Below are 15776 nucleotides of genomic sequence, written 5' to 3' on the forward strand. Positions count from 1 at the left end.
TTAATTTAAAACCACCAAATACAATGAACAAACCATTGGGGGGTTGTGAGCCACGACTACATCCTATACTGTAGGTTACTTCTCTTAATGCAATTTTTTTTTATATTCCTTTGCAGTAGGAACCTAATCTAGAGTTAAAGAGAGATATGCATGGGGGATTGTTGCATTATTCCACACTGAGAAGGATGCCTTCTTTCCAAAGACCTATATGAGAATCACTTAGTTGTAATATTCTTTTGATGATCTACAGAAATATATCAAATTGCATGTAATATAATACTTGGTGTGTATGTTAGACATCTGTTTGTCTGGTTCTGGCTAATCTTAACACTTTGAATTTAAACCTCACGCAATGTGGATGTTTTTAAACATTGGACCAGCCAATATGAATACACTTTAGGAGTATTTTGCTTTGCATTACCCTTTTTTCTTTTAACCATGGATCGAAGGCAGCTAACGTTGAAGCGTGTGGATGCTTGCAGGTGCTTGGATGTACAGATGTGGATAGGACATTTGGTAAAAGATTAAATAAGCAGTCTCTGCTGTGTGACATCAAAGGCTCGGCCTGTCAGCAGAGATGGCGAAGTATATAAAATAATACCATCATCTACTTCTGTGACAGATTCATGCATTCAATTGGATCGAGATTCAAACTCATTCCCTTGGAGCTTGGACCTAATCAAATGCTTCCTTTGATGGATATTCTATTTATCATGACGGTTCAACAGCTGAACCCTTTAAACTGAAGGAGAAAAAGCGCTGTTTCTATTACTGTATTGCTGATGAAAGCATAACCTTGGACTGCCATTTAAGGAACGGTTGGGGCAGATTGGGTCTCCCGACTGTAGAGACCAAACGTAGGACACTTTTGCTGATTTGAGATTAACGGGACAATACTTTGTGTGATGCGCTTAATATCTCAAATTGACTGTTTATTTCATTAACAATACTTTGTGTGATGCGCTTAATATCTCGAATGTACTGTTTATGTGATTAACAATACTTTGTGTGATGCGCTTAATATCTCTAATTGAATGTTTATGTGATTAACAAAAAGGTTGTGATATTTTTTTATAGGGACACAATTTGGAGCAGACTGAGACACTGAGACAGGATAATGTGCCTAATGAGCCAAGGGCAAAGTCCTGACTGAATCTTTTAATCAAGAACAAGCGCTTCTGACATTTTGTTCAGCAATCTATCCACACATGCTGTGATCAATAATGATAATAATGTCCCATGTCCATAGTGAAAATGTTGGATGGTTTCATCTGAAATCATGTTCAGGGTTATTAGGAACAGGCTTCTAATTATGTTTTATACTATGCAAATCTGTCAAGATAATACCAGGAATTCATTGTCAGTAGATCATGCCTACCAACGGTTTTCATTCACACCTTTCTAGTGTTAGATAAAGGGTGTGACAACTGGGATTTAGCTAATGGAGTGTAAGCTCTCACAGTCGTTTTTGCTAGCGTAATTGTCCCCTGTGTCTATTCACCTTTGACAGATTGAATACAAACGTCTTGAATCTGTCTTGTCTTTCTCATTATTTCCCGATAAAAACACCATTTCCCCCCTTCATATAACAGTGTGATCAGAAAGATCATTACCTGAATCCAGAGGGATTTTAAATGTCGGCTCCACACTGAAATATGTATTAGAAGCTGCAGATTCAACATATAACAAACTTCGCTAGTCCACTGCAAGATATAATATCGACACAACACTAATCATTGTTTTCTCATTGCCGTTTACCGGGTCAACTCTGCGGTGTGGTTACAAAGATTTCTAGACTTTTAAAAAGGAGATATGCACGTTATACTGTTTTGAAAACATGGGATCTTCAGCCTCCAGAATATGTTAAACTAACTGTATGTTATCCACACTGTCTTATAAGAAGTATTTTGGTATAAAGGTGGCTGTATTAAGGCACTCGCACTATCAAGCCATATATTGTTATATTCAGCCTGGCTTTATAGCATGAAACTTCAGTCATGCATAAATATTGATCCATTTCCTTTGTTTTTCCTATACTATTTCAATATCTTAGGAGATGTGTGTTATTTGTAACATGGCTTTATGGAAATAAACATGTTCTGTTTTAAAACTGCCATTTAACGGTCAACATGGAAACGGTAAACTTGGCCAAAACACATATTCATTGTATTGTATTGTCAATTGTATCAAAAACGGTTTTCATCTCATTTACATTTACAGTTGTAGTAAAAAGTAGAAGCCATTCAGTTATATCATCATCCATCAAATAGTTGTTATGGGGATATTGAAGTGAGTATACAAATCTATTTTTTCCTTCATTGTATCTCCATTCACTCTGGAATCGTAATAGCAATAGGCTTACTAACAATTAATGCAGAAAAGCCTTACGTTTGACGGCCATTCCTGATAATTTTTTGGGTTGGTTATTGTTTTAAGTGTTCATTAATGTGCATTGTCAAATAAACGGTTAAATTGTAAAACAATGGAGGCATCTTTTTCCTAGGCCATGCCTTAAGAGATTAAGTCAAACAAATAAAACAAGAGAGCAATCAGTTGTAATTAAAAAATGTAAAGGTTAACACATACATGCACAAATGATGTGCACATTGTACTGTCCACACAATATCTTATGCTTTACATATTACATACTGACAGCTATACATGTTATTGCCACAGGCTCAGAGAAGAAAATAAATCTGTGGGGACTCACTGCAGAAGAGAAAGTAGGAGGCGGACCCAGCCAGCAGGTTGGGACTGCAGGCCAACGAACTGACGAGGCCAAAGATCCAGCCGAACACCAGCAGCACCAGGCTGAGGGGCAACATGATGACCACCACCTTGTGCAAGCCTGCAAACACACATTCATGTACAACACATAACCTTTTACTGTGCCTTTAAGACTTTTAGACTGTACTGTGTCTTTGTTGTAAAAGTGCCTTAACGCCAGGTCTACTAGATATACTGCTGAGTGCATGCAATCAATTTCACTCAAACAATTCTGTGATTATTTTCTACCATTTGGTGAACAATTTGGAGTTGAGTATGAAAATCAACAAAAATAGTCTTGAGACTTGCTTAACATAGCTACTGTCACTGTGGACAATTTCTTTCTCTATTTGATTTTCAAAGTTGCAAACAGGGACTTCCAAATGCTTCATCATTTGTAAAAGAATATTTGTGTTTGCTGAAGGTATTTCTTGTTGTTTGGATTTTCCGACAGCTTATTGCTGCTTGAAAATGTCATTTCTTCAGCAGCCCCCTATAAATAACTTTTATCAGGAAAAACTCATTATATACTGCCATTTTACAAACAAAACCACTCACCAAGAAGGTGCCTTTCCGCTTCTGACAGACTGGACATGTTTGCTGTGAAGGAAGGGATGACAGAGCTCATGTTCGCCCCTGAAAAAGTCAAGGGGAAAGGTTACACATAACAAGACATGTGGACAGAAAGGTCTGGCAAGAACTGCTACCAAACACCAGCTTTATCCAAGAATTGTACAAATAATGATCAACATATTTAAAAATTCAAAACATTAGATTTTTAAATACAAATAAAGATTAAAGATGTCTCTGTATGACACATATTTACCCACCCCCTGCATATGTGACAGTTTGGCACGTCTTCGCAGTTTCTGCTTTTGTGAGCTAATCCAGTGCATACCATAACAACAATTGTGTCAGTGCTTGTTCCAGGGTTATTTCACTGGTTTAATTACTGGGCATTTAGTGTGTGAACTACGGGTGGCACCAGCAACACATTGGACACATCTGGGACCTCAAACAGTGCAGCCAACAAGCAGATTATATTGAATCTGTGTCAAACTAATGACCGTAAAATATATTTGAAGTTTCCTGCATGTTCGTCTGCAGCGGTAGGGGCGTCTACAGATTTGAGCTGGGTCGCTGGAATAAACACGCTATGAAGTTGATTAGAGCCAGTTATTCAGGAGGGTCACACTGTGATTTTCTCTGTTTTTCACTCATTTTGTGATTGTTCGTTGAATCTGATTGAATAAATCTCACAGTCATTTTTCTAAAAGACAGAAATCAACGAATATATTCTGAAATGCATGAGCCCACGCATTTTTTTGTGTGTCTGTGTGTGTGTGTGTGTGTGTGTGTGTGTGTGTGTGTGTGTGTGTGTTCATTTGGTTATGAGCATTGTGTATGATTTGGTGGTTGGCAGTGCAAAAGGCATACCAAATTCGTGGCCTGCCTTTTCTTATTTATTTTTCCAAGCTAAAAGCACTGGCACGTCAACTCTTCTGTCCCTTAGTGTCACACAACTAGGATTCACTGCAAACTGTTTTGTCACTAACAGCTGATTAATCAGGAAGAAATCCAGGATAAGAAATCCTGTGAACTGATGCTGACAATTGACATGGTAACCCAGCAACATGAGAAAGACACCTATCCATGAACAATGTGGCATCACATGTAATCCACAGTATATTATTGATTTCTATTATTTTGTTTGTCAACAGCAGAGACACTGACAGTGACATCAACTGTGAGAACAAGCGGTTTACGCACAGCAGTGTCAATGCCACATAATAAAAGGTATCTCAAAAAGACCTCATGAGAAGCACCGCAAAAGTTATTCTGGAAAAATTAGGGCACAATCAGATTTTACAGCTCACACATTAACCTGCTTGAGTATAAGGATTTACACAGTCTAACCCTAAAAGCTCTGAAAAACTGTAAACTACACGTACGCTTAAGGAGTTGACATACCTTCATTAATTCTCCACAGTCCAGAATGGGAACTCATGTCGTCTGGACCTGAGCAGTTGGGTTTATTCACATCGATAATGTACCAGTAATCAGTCCCAATAGCCACAGCGAGGAGGCTAAAGCTTAGAAAAGCTGTAAATCCAGCAGCGAGAACCACCAATCCGTACCTCATTGTGTACAAACCACACGCCGAGTGCAGTTTCTCTTATAGTGTCCAATTTTTATATTCGTCTACACTGCATTCCTTCTCGATGCTCCAAGATGTGCGATGCGTAAAACCTCTCCCGGTGTAACCTTCCCTGTAAAATGTTGGTGTTCCATGGCAATCACACTCGTAATACGTATCCAGATATAAACACAGCAAAACAGAGTTCATTAATGAAAAACTTAAAAGAAAAACTAAAATGATGAGAAGAGAGATGCGTCTCTCCCCGCATGCACACAGACTGTAGTGCCTTGCAGCGCTCTTGGATTGATCCACAGAGTAAATTCAGAAGAAGAAAAAACGTCACTTTCGGTGCTGAATTCCAAAATAAAACACCGATCACTGACCATTAAAGGTGGGGTAGGTTATTCACTTCAGAAACGCTTTTTCTTATATTCCATGGCATGCTGTTAACATCCCGATAGCAATGAATACATGAAATGCTTTGACAATAAATACATACAAATATTTCATCTGTGGAAGGCGTGGTGCTGTAAAAAGCGCGACCAAACATCTGAGCCGGCCAGGCTAAAATAACCTAATGGCCTGTTAGCCTCCCATCTGTGCACAAACTTATCTCGTGCCCTCATTGGTCATGTGCGCGTTCGTGTGTGTTGGAGGAGGGGCTCTATAAGGAAGTCTGAAGGAAGGGGCAGATCTTTTTTCGGTTGTGTAGGCTACTTTCAAATTCTAGCGGACTCGAGCTGGTTTCTCCATTCTTACCTACCCTACCTTTAAGTAGGTGAAAGGAATGCATTTTTATGATGCAAACTACATCCGCCCACATCTAATGTCTAATTATTTGGTATTAGAGGAAATAGAGGCATGCTGCAGTGACAAGTGACCTTTCACTACCCATACGACAGTACGCTCAGCTAGAGAATGCAATTCCTGAAGAAATTGCTAGTGGGAATGCTTTATGCTGAAAATCTGACGCTAAACTGCTATGTTGAAATGTAATGTGTAAGAAGAAAGTGAAGACTTGAGATTGAAATGATACATGAACACTGGGGGCTTGAATGTGTGATGATGAGAGAAAAAAATAAAGTAAAAAGGCTTGGAAAAGCAGCAGAATATTTGAACTGCAAACTTCTGAACTAACTTGATGGCGAATGATCTGTCACCGTGGCAACGGCATTTGATGACACCCCATAATACGCTTAGATGCGTTGATGGCTGCATCGTTACCAAACCTGTGAAGTTTTGGGGCGTTTGGAGCAGTTTCACTGAAGTTATGAGAAAACCGTGTTTCAAGGCGAGCATTGTGTTGCCATGGCAACGGCATTTGAAGAAATCTCAAAATTGTCCCGTAGATGTCTTCACGGCTGGACTGTTATTACACATGTGAAGTTTGAGCACTTTTTGAACATTTTTATAGGAGTTATAGCGACATCATGTTTTATGGTGAGGGATGCGTTTCCATGGAAACGGCATATGATGAGATCTCAGATTTGGCGTAGAGCTGTTGAGGCATGGACCGGTGATATAGAAATGAAGATTGGGGGACAATTGGACCGTGTCCATTGGACTTATAGCGACATCATGTTTTATGGCGAGGGATGCGTTTCCATGGAAACGGCATATGGTGAGATCTCAGATTTGGCGTAGAGCTGTTGAGGCATGGACCGGTGATATACAAGTGAAGATTGGGGGACGATTGGACCGTGTCCATTGGACTTATATCGACATCATGTTTTATGGCGAGGGATGCGCTTCCATGGAAACGGCATATGGTGAGATCTCAGATTTGGCGTAGAGCTGTTGAGGCATGGACCGGTGATATACAAGTGAAGATTGGGGAACGATTGGACCGTGTCCATTGGACTTATAGCGACATCATGTTTATGGCGAGGGATGGAAACGGCATATGGTGAGATCTCAGATTTGGCGTAGAGCTGTTGAGGCATGGACCGGTGATATACAAGTGAAGATTGGGGGACGATTGGACCGTGACCATTGGATCGTGTCCATTGGACTTATAGCGACATCATGTTTTATGGTGAGGGATGCGTTTCCATGGAAACGGCATATGGTGAGATCTCAGATTTGGCGTAGAGCTGTTGAGGCATGGACCGGTGATATACAAGTGAAAATTGGGGGACGATTGGACCGTGTCGATGGGACTTATAGCCACATCGTGTTTCATGGCGAGTGGTCCGTCGCCATGGCAACGGCATTTGATGACACCCCATACTTCGCTTAGATGCGTTGATGGCTGCATCGTTACCAAACCTGTGAAGTTCTGGGCTGTTTGGAGTATTTTCACTGAAGTTATGAGAAAACTGTGTTTCAAGGCGAGCATTGTGTTGCCATGGCAACGGCATTCGAAGAAATCTCAAAACTATCCCGTAGATGTCTTCACGGCTGGACTGTTTGCACACTGCTATCTGAAGTCTGCTGCTCTGAGCATGTCAGTTGGAGTGATGACATCATCGTGTTCCATTGCACAGGTGTTTATAGTTGAGCTAACGAGATGCCTAGACTTCAAAGGCTTCACTGTTCTGAATGAGAGATGAACCTCTTACATGTGAACGTTTTGTGGAAGAACTGTGAAATTTCAAAACGTGAAGCATGTCAAGGAAGTTGAGTATCTGAAGTGTCCTTTTTGTGTACTTTCGGGTTAATAATGTGGCCTTTTTGGCTGTTTAACTAAAGGTGTGCGGCTGCTGCTGTGAGGAAATATCTGCCTGAAATTACAATGGGCTTTAATGGAGACATGTTGAACGTTTTTGTCACTTCATGCTCTCAAGAGGCACTTTGTTTAATTATTTTTTGCTTAATTATTTGTCATTTTTCAAGCTACGAGATGTTTTCCTACGTTTGTCATGAAAAATTATGTCTCAAGAATGTAGGGTTTGGGAATTATGGCAGTTTTAAAAAGAAATATGAATGCGAATTTCAAGCTGTCCCCGACTCTAGCTGTGACATCACACACTCTAGTTAATGTTAAAATGTGAAGAAAACCTCTAAAACAAGGTCTGAACAATGTTTAACATCTCTAAACGTTAGACTCAGATTTAAAAGTTGTTTTACACGAATAATGTCAGAAAGATGTGTAAGATTTTAATGTTGGAATGAGGTGTCTGAGTGAAAGTATGAATGAACAGTTAGCAGTTGAATTGCATGAAGATTTTTTTAACTCTGAAGATTTTCTCCATTGACTTCAATGTTAAAAAAATTATGTATTATGGGATGTATCTCTGGAATTATGAAAGTTATGAATGAAAAAAGTAATAGCCATCGATTCCCGACCAAGCTGAACATTTTGATGTTTGAACAAAGTTTCTGCGATGTTCAATGCGGGAGGAGAAGAGGGCCAAAATACCGGCGGAATAATACACTTTTCGTCCGTAGAATAACAGTTAGTTGGAATGCTGTTAACAGCTAAATGAAACAGCAGACACCGATGAGGTAAACACCGAGGCAAACAAATAAGTCTAAGCACATTTCCGTATGTACTAGCACTCAATAAACAAACACAACAGTACTGACACATACTGGACACAATTAAGACTTTCGGTTGGCATTATGTCATTCAACAGTCATTTAAAATACTTACCTTTTGTACTTTATGAACACTTATTTACCGTAGACGTCATACCGAAAATGTCCGGTAGGAGAAGCAGCCATGTGGCAGCTTGGATAGTTGACGTTACGCACACCTGAGTCCAAATGAAAAAGAAAATACAACATGAGCATATTGCTGTGTTGGAAGCTATCCAAAAGCGACGGGACGTTAGCCAAGCAAATGTTTAAAAGTTCCGAATAGATCCGGTATTGTTATATGAGGAATGATACCGTAAAACTGTGGAGAGAGACAGTTTGTGAGACACGCACTGATGGAACTGCCGAACTAGCTAACTTAGCACCAGTCTTTCAGGTAAGTGTTTAACATAAAACCTCCAGGAGATTTTGTTCTTTTTCTCAATGAACCAAGTAATAACAAATAATAATCTTAATATCAAAATGCAAACGCACTGATAGTACAGCTGAGTTCAAAACATTTAGCATTCAGCATTCACACATATTCATGTATAAAAGACGTACAAAAGTGCATTTTGCATGCTAGGTCACCTTTAACATATACCGTAGGGCACCGTGTGGATAGGTCCATCTGCCTGGCACATTTTAAACTATCCATTGCACCCACAGTATTTTTGGTAAAACTGCCCATGCTCTGTCAAGTTGAATGGGGACCTTCTATGAAAAGCAATTTTCAACTACAACAAGGCAACAAATTCTCATTAGGAATGGACTCTGACTTACTTATTTTGAAGCCTTTTCCTGTGTAGCTTTATGGCTTAAAGTGTTATGGTGTCCTCTCCCTGTATAATAAATCTTGCCCTGTTCTCTTGCAGACTGCTTCAGGGTTTCCTCTTCCTCTCCACTAGAAAATGATGTATTGACAATGTTTTCAATTGCAGTAATATATTGACCGTATTTGATTTAAAACTGTGATGTAAAAGGCACACAAAAGAAGAGTAGATTTCAACAGCTAACCCTTTTAATTGATCCTGTTCAGTGAGGTCTCGCACTTTGAGGTGTAATTATTCTAATACAGCTGGAGAGGTGCAATGTCTGCAGATTGTCTTGGAAATGGCCATAACCTTTATCACTTCCTAATCCAAGTAGTGTCATTGTGTTGGTTAATTATTTTAACCCTAGTTTAAAGTCATCCCTGAACATATGGTAATTTAAGTGAGCTTTATATAATGTCATTCAATTTGATAGGGATGAGAATCACCAGGCTCCCCACTATACGATACTATCGCGATATTTAAGCCACGATTCGATAGTATTGCGATTCTACGATATGCTAAGTATTGCGATACAATATATTGCTATGTATTTACATCTTTGTTTTGACTAACTTCCTGCCAATCCCACTTACTTTACCCATGGCCATGACCGCACAAGAAAAAGCTCAGCACCATTTAGTGAATTGAAAAATAAATTGTTACCAAAAACTTGAAATTTGGATTTGCAAGATGAATAGTTTATATAATAAAATATCGATACTTGGCGTCCGTGTATCGATACAATATCGCCACGCAAAGTATCGCAATACTATGCTGTATCGATTATTTCCACCACCCTTTCAATTTGAAAAGCTTGTGTGTGCAACCGGACGCAGCAGGAGGAAATATTTGAAATGTAGTTATCCTTGCTATGTTTAAAGTATTAGCACTGATGCAATTGGAAGTGGATGTGCGGCTAGTTTAAAGCAACCCTCTAGCATACATGTCCATAAAGTAAATCTACACATTATCACTTGACACAATTCTCTGCCCGGTCCTCTTAAATTCTTAATGTTGTGTAATGCGCATCATAAATAAAGTATGACTTTCCAATGTATTTTCCAAAACCTGCTGTAGGCGGAAACAGTTTACAAATGCGAACACACTTGTAAAGCTTGGCCAGCCATCCCAGATGTGCTCAGTGGATAGAGATGGGATATAATCTTACTTTTGTCCATACAGAATAATATAATAATAAAAAATAATACAATGAAAAATATATATTTAATGTATTTCCCTAAACATCAAGGAAAGGGAAAGATGGAACTGTCAGTCATTGGATAGGAAATGGAAGTGTTTTTCTGGACCAATGCACTTCTATAATTTAATACAACTTTTGTGAGCAGGCTATTTGTACAGTAGTTAAATTGCCTTTCAGATTCCACAAATGCATCTGCTTTGACATTTATTAAAAAGAGAAGGGCACATTGCTTTACTCAATCAGTGCATTGAAATATAATTAATGTAATACCTTGGTTTAGTTCAGAGCACGCAGACAAACACATATGAGAGACAACTAATCCCGTCATTATGCAGAATATATCTTTGGGAGAATCCATAATGATAATGAGTCTTTATAGAGTATTGCTGACAGTTGTTACAGGATGGATCTTTGAAAGTATATGATAGGGAATGCTTAATCTAAAGTAAAGAAACTGCATGACAAAACAAAAACCCCTTTATTTTCCATAATGACATGAATTGAATTCAAACATCATATCCTGATTATAATTAACCACCAGAAATGGATTTCTCAGAAACACAATTAAATTGTACCTTCTTCTTTTTTTTTATGGAAAGGGCAGTACACAAAACGTACAGTTTTACATAATGTGTGTACATATGAAAATATAAAACTGGGACAACAAAATGAAACAGACCAAAGAAAATAGATGAAAAAATAAACATAAATAAAGGGAGTCTGAACAAATAATGATTATAAACACATAATATAAAAAGCTTAGAGGTACATTCTTATATCTGGCTCAGGTAAATGTGATAACTGTGGAATATTGTTTTATTAAGTTGGTTGCAAAAAAGACACACTGCACACTTTGAATTGAAAACTAATTATCCTACAAAAAATACAAGTCCAGTAATACTGTAATAGAGAAACTATTGGAGCGTGGCTACGCTGAACAGATTATGTCTTGTGAAGATGTGTCTTAATCATTTCAATTACACTGTTTTACAAATGTACTAATTTAATTTCCAATGAAAATACCTATTAGAGAACCATTACAAAGATGTACCATAGGCTTGTATGTCCACTGCTGCTGTAAACCATTAAAACATTCTTTCATCAGCATACTTCAAAATCAGCAAAGATGTACTATGATGTGTTGAGTTGCGGAGGCACAAATATGCCGTCTTTTGAAACCCAAATGAGTATTTCACCTACATAACTGACCTCTGTGTTTGTTATATTTCGGGCTGAAAAACCTCCGCCAAGCTTTTTTAATTTGATGATAGTTTACCACTTCTGCCGGATTATGACTATTGTTTGGAAGATGAACAAGAAATGTCACAGCAGCCAGTTAGATTTGTATTTCATTTTGTTGACATTATTGCACCTCCTTTCTACAATTAAAGTCATTCATCAGCACACACTGTATAGGGGTCATACACATTTAACAAATGCACATTTGCAGTGTGTTTGAACAGAGGTGGACATGTTTTTGCTTGTGGGATTAATGTATTATTTTTGTCCTCATTCATGTGTTTTTGCAGGTGTATTAAAGAGTGAAAGAAAAGGGATTGACTCAGCCACATTAAAGTCAACCTGGGGATGGCAGACTGAAGATGCAAGAGCTGCAGGAGGAATCAACAGAGTGCCGAAAGGTAGGAAAAGTTCAAAGTGAACCTCTACTTTTTTCTGATTATAAACCCAGTTCTTTCTCCAGGAAACCAATTTGTCGTTAGTTTTTTTCATTGTTGGCAGAACTGACTCTGGGTTGCCACGTTTGTCTGAGTCCACCAGTCTCAAGGGGCGAGGTTGTTGTCGTTTAAATCTTTCTCAGTTGCTCGCTGTTCCCAGATAATCAACCCTGTTCTTATCCGGTCAGTGCTTAACGACATTGCAGTTTACTTTAAAGTTCTGTGATCTCCATTGTTTGATATCCTCCTCCTTTGGTTGGTCCTCTTGTGTGACGTCTGAGCTCTGTCGATTAGCTGAGTCTCATGTACAGCTTTGAAAGGGTTGGAGCTGGGCTCATTGGCTTTAAGGTGTTTGTAGAATTTGTATTGCTGTTTTTTGGATTCTAATTAAAAGTGGCAATTGGTTTATTTCAGCCCAACATTGAATGTGTGCTGTATTTTTGTGGACACTTTAGTTTTAGATTTCTCTTGGGTGTTAAACCTAATTTAACAAGCATTGCATTGTCAGTGTCCCTACACATCGCTTGTTGTTATTGATTTGAATATTCATAGCAAGGTTCAGGTTGGAATCAAAAGATGCAGTTATTGTCATCTGAAGGGAAAGTTTGGTTTAAAACTAGTCAGACTTTTGTTGATGAAATGATGTTGAATGTTGTGCAGTTGGATGATAAGAATGCTTCAGAATAATATGTCCTGGTGATTATTGCACCAATCGTATCACTCACACTACTTCTTTGGGTTATCTTTGTATGACAACAATATCTTTACAATATATTTCCATTCTAGCATTGAGTACTCAAAGGTAAACCGGTGGCACATGCATGTCTTTAGGACAAAGTAGACTAGTCTCCATTTCCCCAATATATTCTGGCCTTATCAAACAAATAGGCTAACTATTCAACATGGTGGCCTCATTACAGCATGAACAGTCTGAAAGACAACTTTCATTTGTCTCAGTGACTACAAATCCATACAATTGTTATGAAATTTCTTTTTGAAAAACCTCTTTCTTTCAATGGCTTCCATGTCATATGGCCAGCAACTCAAAATCAATGCAGCATTGTATTACAACGTATTGTTGAATTGCCAATTTGTGCTCTTTAAAACGTTTCAATATCTTCCATGTAATTTGACCCATGGACCTCCATTGCATACCAGATAATATAACTATATAGTGAACATGAAACAAACCTCTTTCTATTGAATTTTAATCCACCGTCTATTTTGTACAATTATATTTTAAGAAAATTCACTTTTTTATTGAGAAGTCCATTTCTTTTAACAGTTGCCAATTTCCTATGACCCAGTTACTCCAAATCAATGCAGCATTGTATGACTTTTGACCACACTCAACAGGTGGGACACCTTTTGTAATGGATCAGAATTGTACCACTGCTTTTGACAAGTAGTACACATCTCTTTTTATCAGATTTATATGTTTTTTTCCTATTTTATATAAAAATCTTAATGAAAAGATCTGCAATTTCTGTGTGAGCTTGCCCTCTTCCTCTGAAGACAACCTGTATTCAAAAGCCATCCACCAGCTAATCTACACTGATTCTTGTGTATACACTGACATGTTGTGTATTTATTTGTCCTACTGGAATGTAAAGGCTGATCCAAGGAGTTGTCTGAACTTCATTTAAAGGAGATTTTATCCTGATTTGATCAACCTTAGGGGATCTACTCCATCTTTGTATAACAAGCACTTGCCTTTATCCTAAAGAAATCGTAATTGGATTTCTGTCCCATGTTTGACCTGATGCAAGCACAAATAACCCAATTTTAGTATTGTTTGTCCAGAACAACACTTACTGCAGGCAAAACTTGCCAGTGTTGCAGTACAACACACAGTGCAAAACAAACAAAGAGTGGCAGTTATACATATCGACCTCTAGCCATCCATTTTCACAAAAAATGAACTTGTTTTCACAGCTGTCTGGTTTAAAAACTGACAGAAAGAAGGGGAACACAGCTAAGATGGATTTCACTTGGTTTTCTGCATTTCAAACGTTTTTCTTTAACTTAAAACGTTGGTGTGCCCACTCTCAGTGCAGACTTTGCACAGTTGAAAAGCCTGGCCAAAAGCAGAGTCCATTCAGTTTATTAAGTTAATCTGATAAAACTCCTTCAGTTCAGTGAGTAGTGGGTAATGATCTGGGCTAGTGAGCAGAGCAATTATGGGGCTGCGATGCTCAAAGAACACATTTGCTAGTGCAATTATAGAATTAAACAAGAGGAGGCCAAGTGTCAATGTGAAATGTGCTGGTGTTGAAAATTGAGTTTGTTTTTGTAAAAGAGTCATTTGAAATTCTGAAAAAAGGAAATACAATACTTTGTTGTGGATAAACCATAGACTGTATATACAAAGAGATAAACATTATTAAACCATTGGAGAAGGCAAACACGTTACCGTGAAATCCTGTCCAGTTCTCTTCACAGTAAGTCAAATACTGTTAGTGTTTTGTACTGCAAATGACAGCTGATGCCAGTTCCAATTTAAACTCTGGAGTTGTGGACAGTGTAATTACAGCTTTCAGGTGACTGGGTGCAGTGTGCTGGATTGCTAACAGGTGTGGTGTTTATGGTGATTGCATCAGGATATGCTCCTTTCACGACACTTGTCACAGATACTTTAACAGAGAGTGAACTAGTAGAGGTGCACACTGCCACCCAGTGTAGTGAATGGGAACATATTTGGGCACACTGACATTTAATATACTTTCAATGGAAAACCATAATTAATACTTAAGTTCCATTAATGTCCCCCTGTGTGCCAGCAAGCACTTTACCAGGAACTTGTAGCCAGCACACCTAGATTGTGTAGTCATTATTTCCTCACCAGTGTATTTATAGCCTACTGCTTTTCTCACTGTGTCTTTTCTCTATAGGGAAGGACTTATGCTATATTTTGTGAAGCCCTAAGCTCTTTGTTGTTGCTTTCGTCCATTATTATTAATACTGTTACTAATAATAATAATAATAATAATAATAATAATAATAATAATAATAATAATACAAAATAAATCAATAATAAACAAGCCGTTTTTTCATCATTATTATCGCCTCCTGTGTGTGGGGGCGTGCGGACAGCGGGCGGACAGCTTGAGCTTTGTCCGTAAAAGTAGAATGGTATATGTGCAATCCAATTACCATGAACTGTTCCTACTATAAAAATTAAAAATGCCATATATATAAAAGGCCTTTTGAGTCATTTCTGCATCTATGATACTTGAGCTGAAACATGAAAGCACCAGACTGAATTTATAGTACTTTAATTTCTTACTCGCAGACATCTGTTGTTTGTGGGATAATACTGACTAATGGACATTATATTGAATACATTGGCAGATAACCTTGTCCAAACAGATCATTTGCAGTGTCTTGCTCGTCATTTGACATGCAGAACGCAGGAGACATGGTTCCTTCTCTTAGTCTGGCATACAACTGTTGTCCCAAACGTCAACAAGGATATTGTGAAGTTTTTATTGTCATCAACATTTTCAAAAATCATATCAGAAAACAAAGACAGTTCAACAATACATTTCTACTGTATATATATATATGTTTTTAAATACATTCTAATATATGTCTGAAGGGAAGCTGTTGCAGGTTGCATGGGTGACCAAGCCTTTTAAGCCCTGCTTTCTAAAGATGTC

At 38.1% G+C, this 15776-nt stretch overlaps 1 protein-coding gene and 1 long non-coding RNA gene across 3 annotated transcripts in view; one reads left to right on the plus strand and one right to left on the minus strand.

Moving 5' to 3' along the window:
- The window catches only part of LOC307015141 (transmembrane protein 235), a 12805-nt gene extending 3746 nt beyond the window's left edge, over positions 1–9059 (minus strand). Inside the window, exons 1-4 of one of the 2 annotated variants that reach the window (XM_079643571.1) lie at positions 9017–9059; positions 8530–8604; positions 3325–3402; positions 2711–2848 (exon numbers count right to left, since the gene is read on the minus strand). In XM_079643571.1, coding sequence (XP_079499697.1) covers positions 2711–2848; positions 3325–3402; positions 8530–8604; positions 9017–9056 — 331 coding nt within the window. In that variant the 5' untranslated portion in view covers positions 9057–9059. Of the gene's footprint in view, positions 1–2710; positions 2849–3324; positions 3403–4737; positions 5459–8529; positions 8605–9016 lie in introns of those variants that run through there. The other variant, XM_079643570.1, reaches the window with a different exon arrangement.
- The window catches only part of LOC307015142, a 59412-nt gene continuing 52199 nt past the window's right edge, over positions 8564–15776 (plus strand). The window contains exons 1-2 of the long non-coding RNA XR_013801429.1: positions 8564–8822; positions 11971–12081. This is a non-coding gene — a long non-coding RNA (uncharacterized lncRNA). The remainder of the gene's footprint in view (positions 8823–11970; positions 12082–15776) is intronic.

Source organism: Notothenia rossii (assembly GCF_949606895.1).
Source record: "Notothenia rossii genome assembly, chromosome: 8".
Classification (NCBI taxonomy): Eukaryota; Metazoa; Chordata; class Actinopteri; order Perciformes; family Nototheniidae; genus Notothenia; species Notothenia rossii.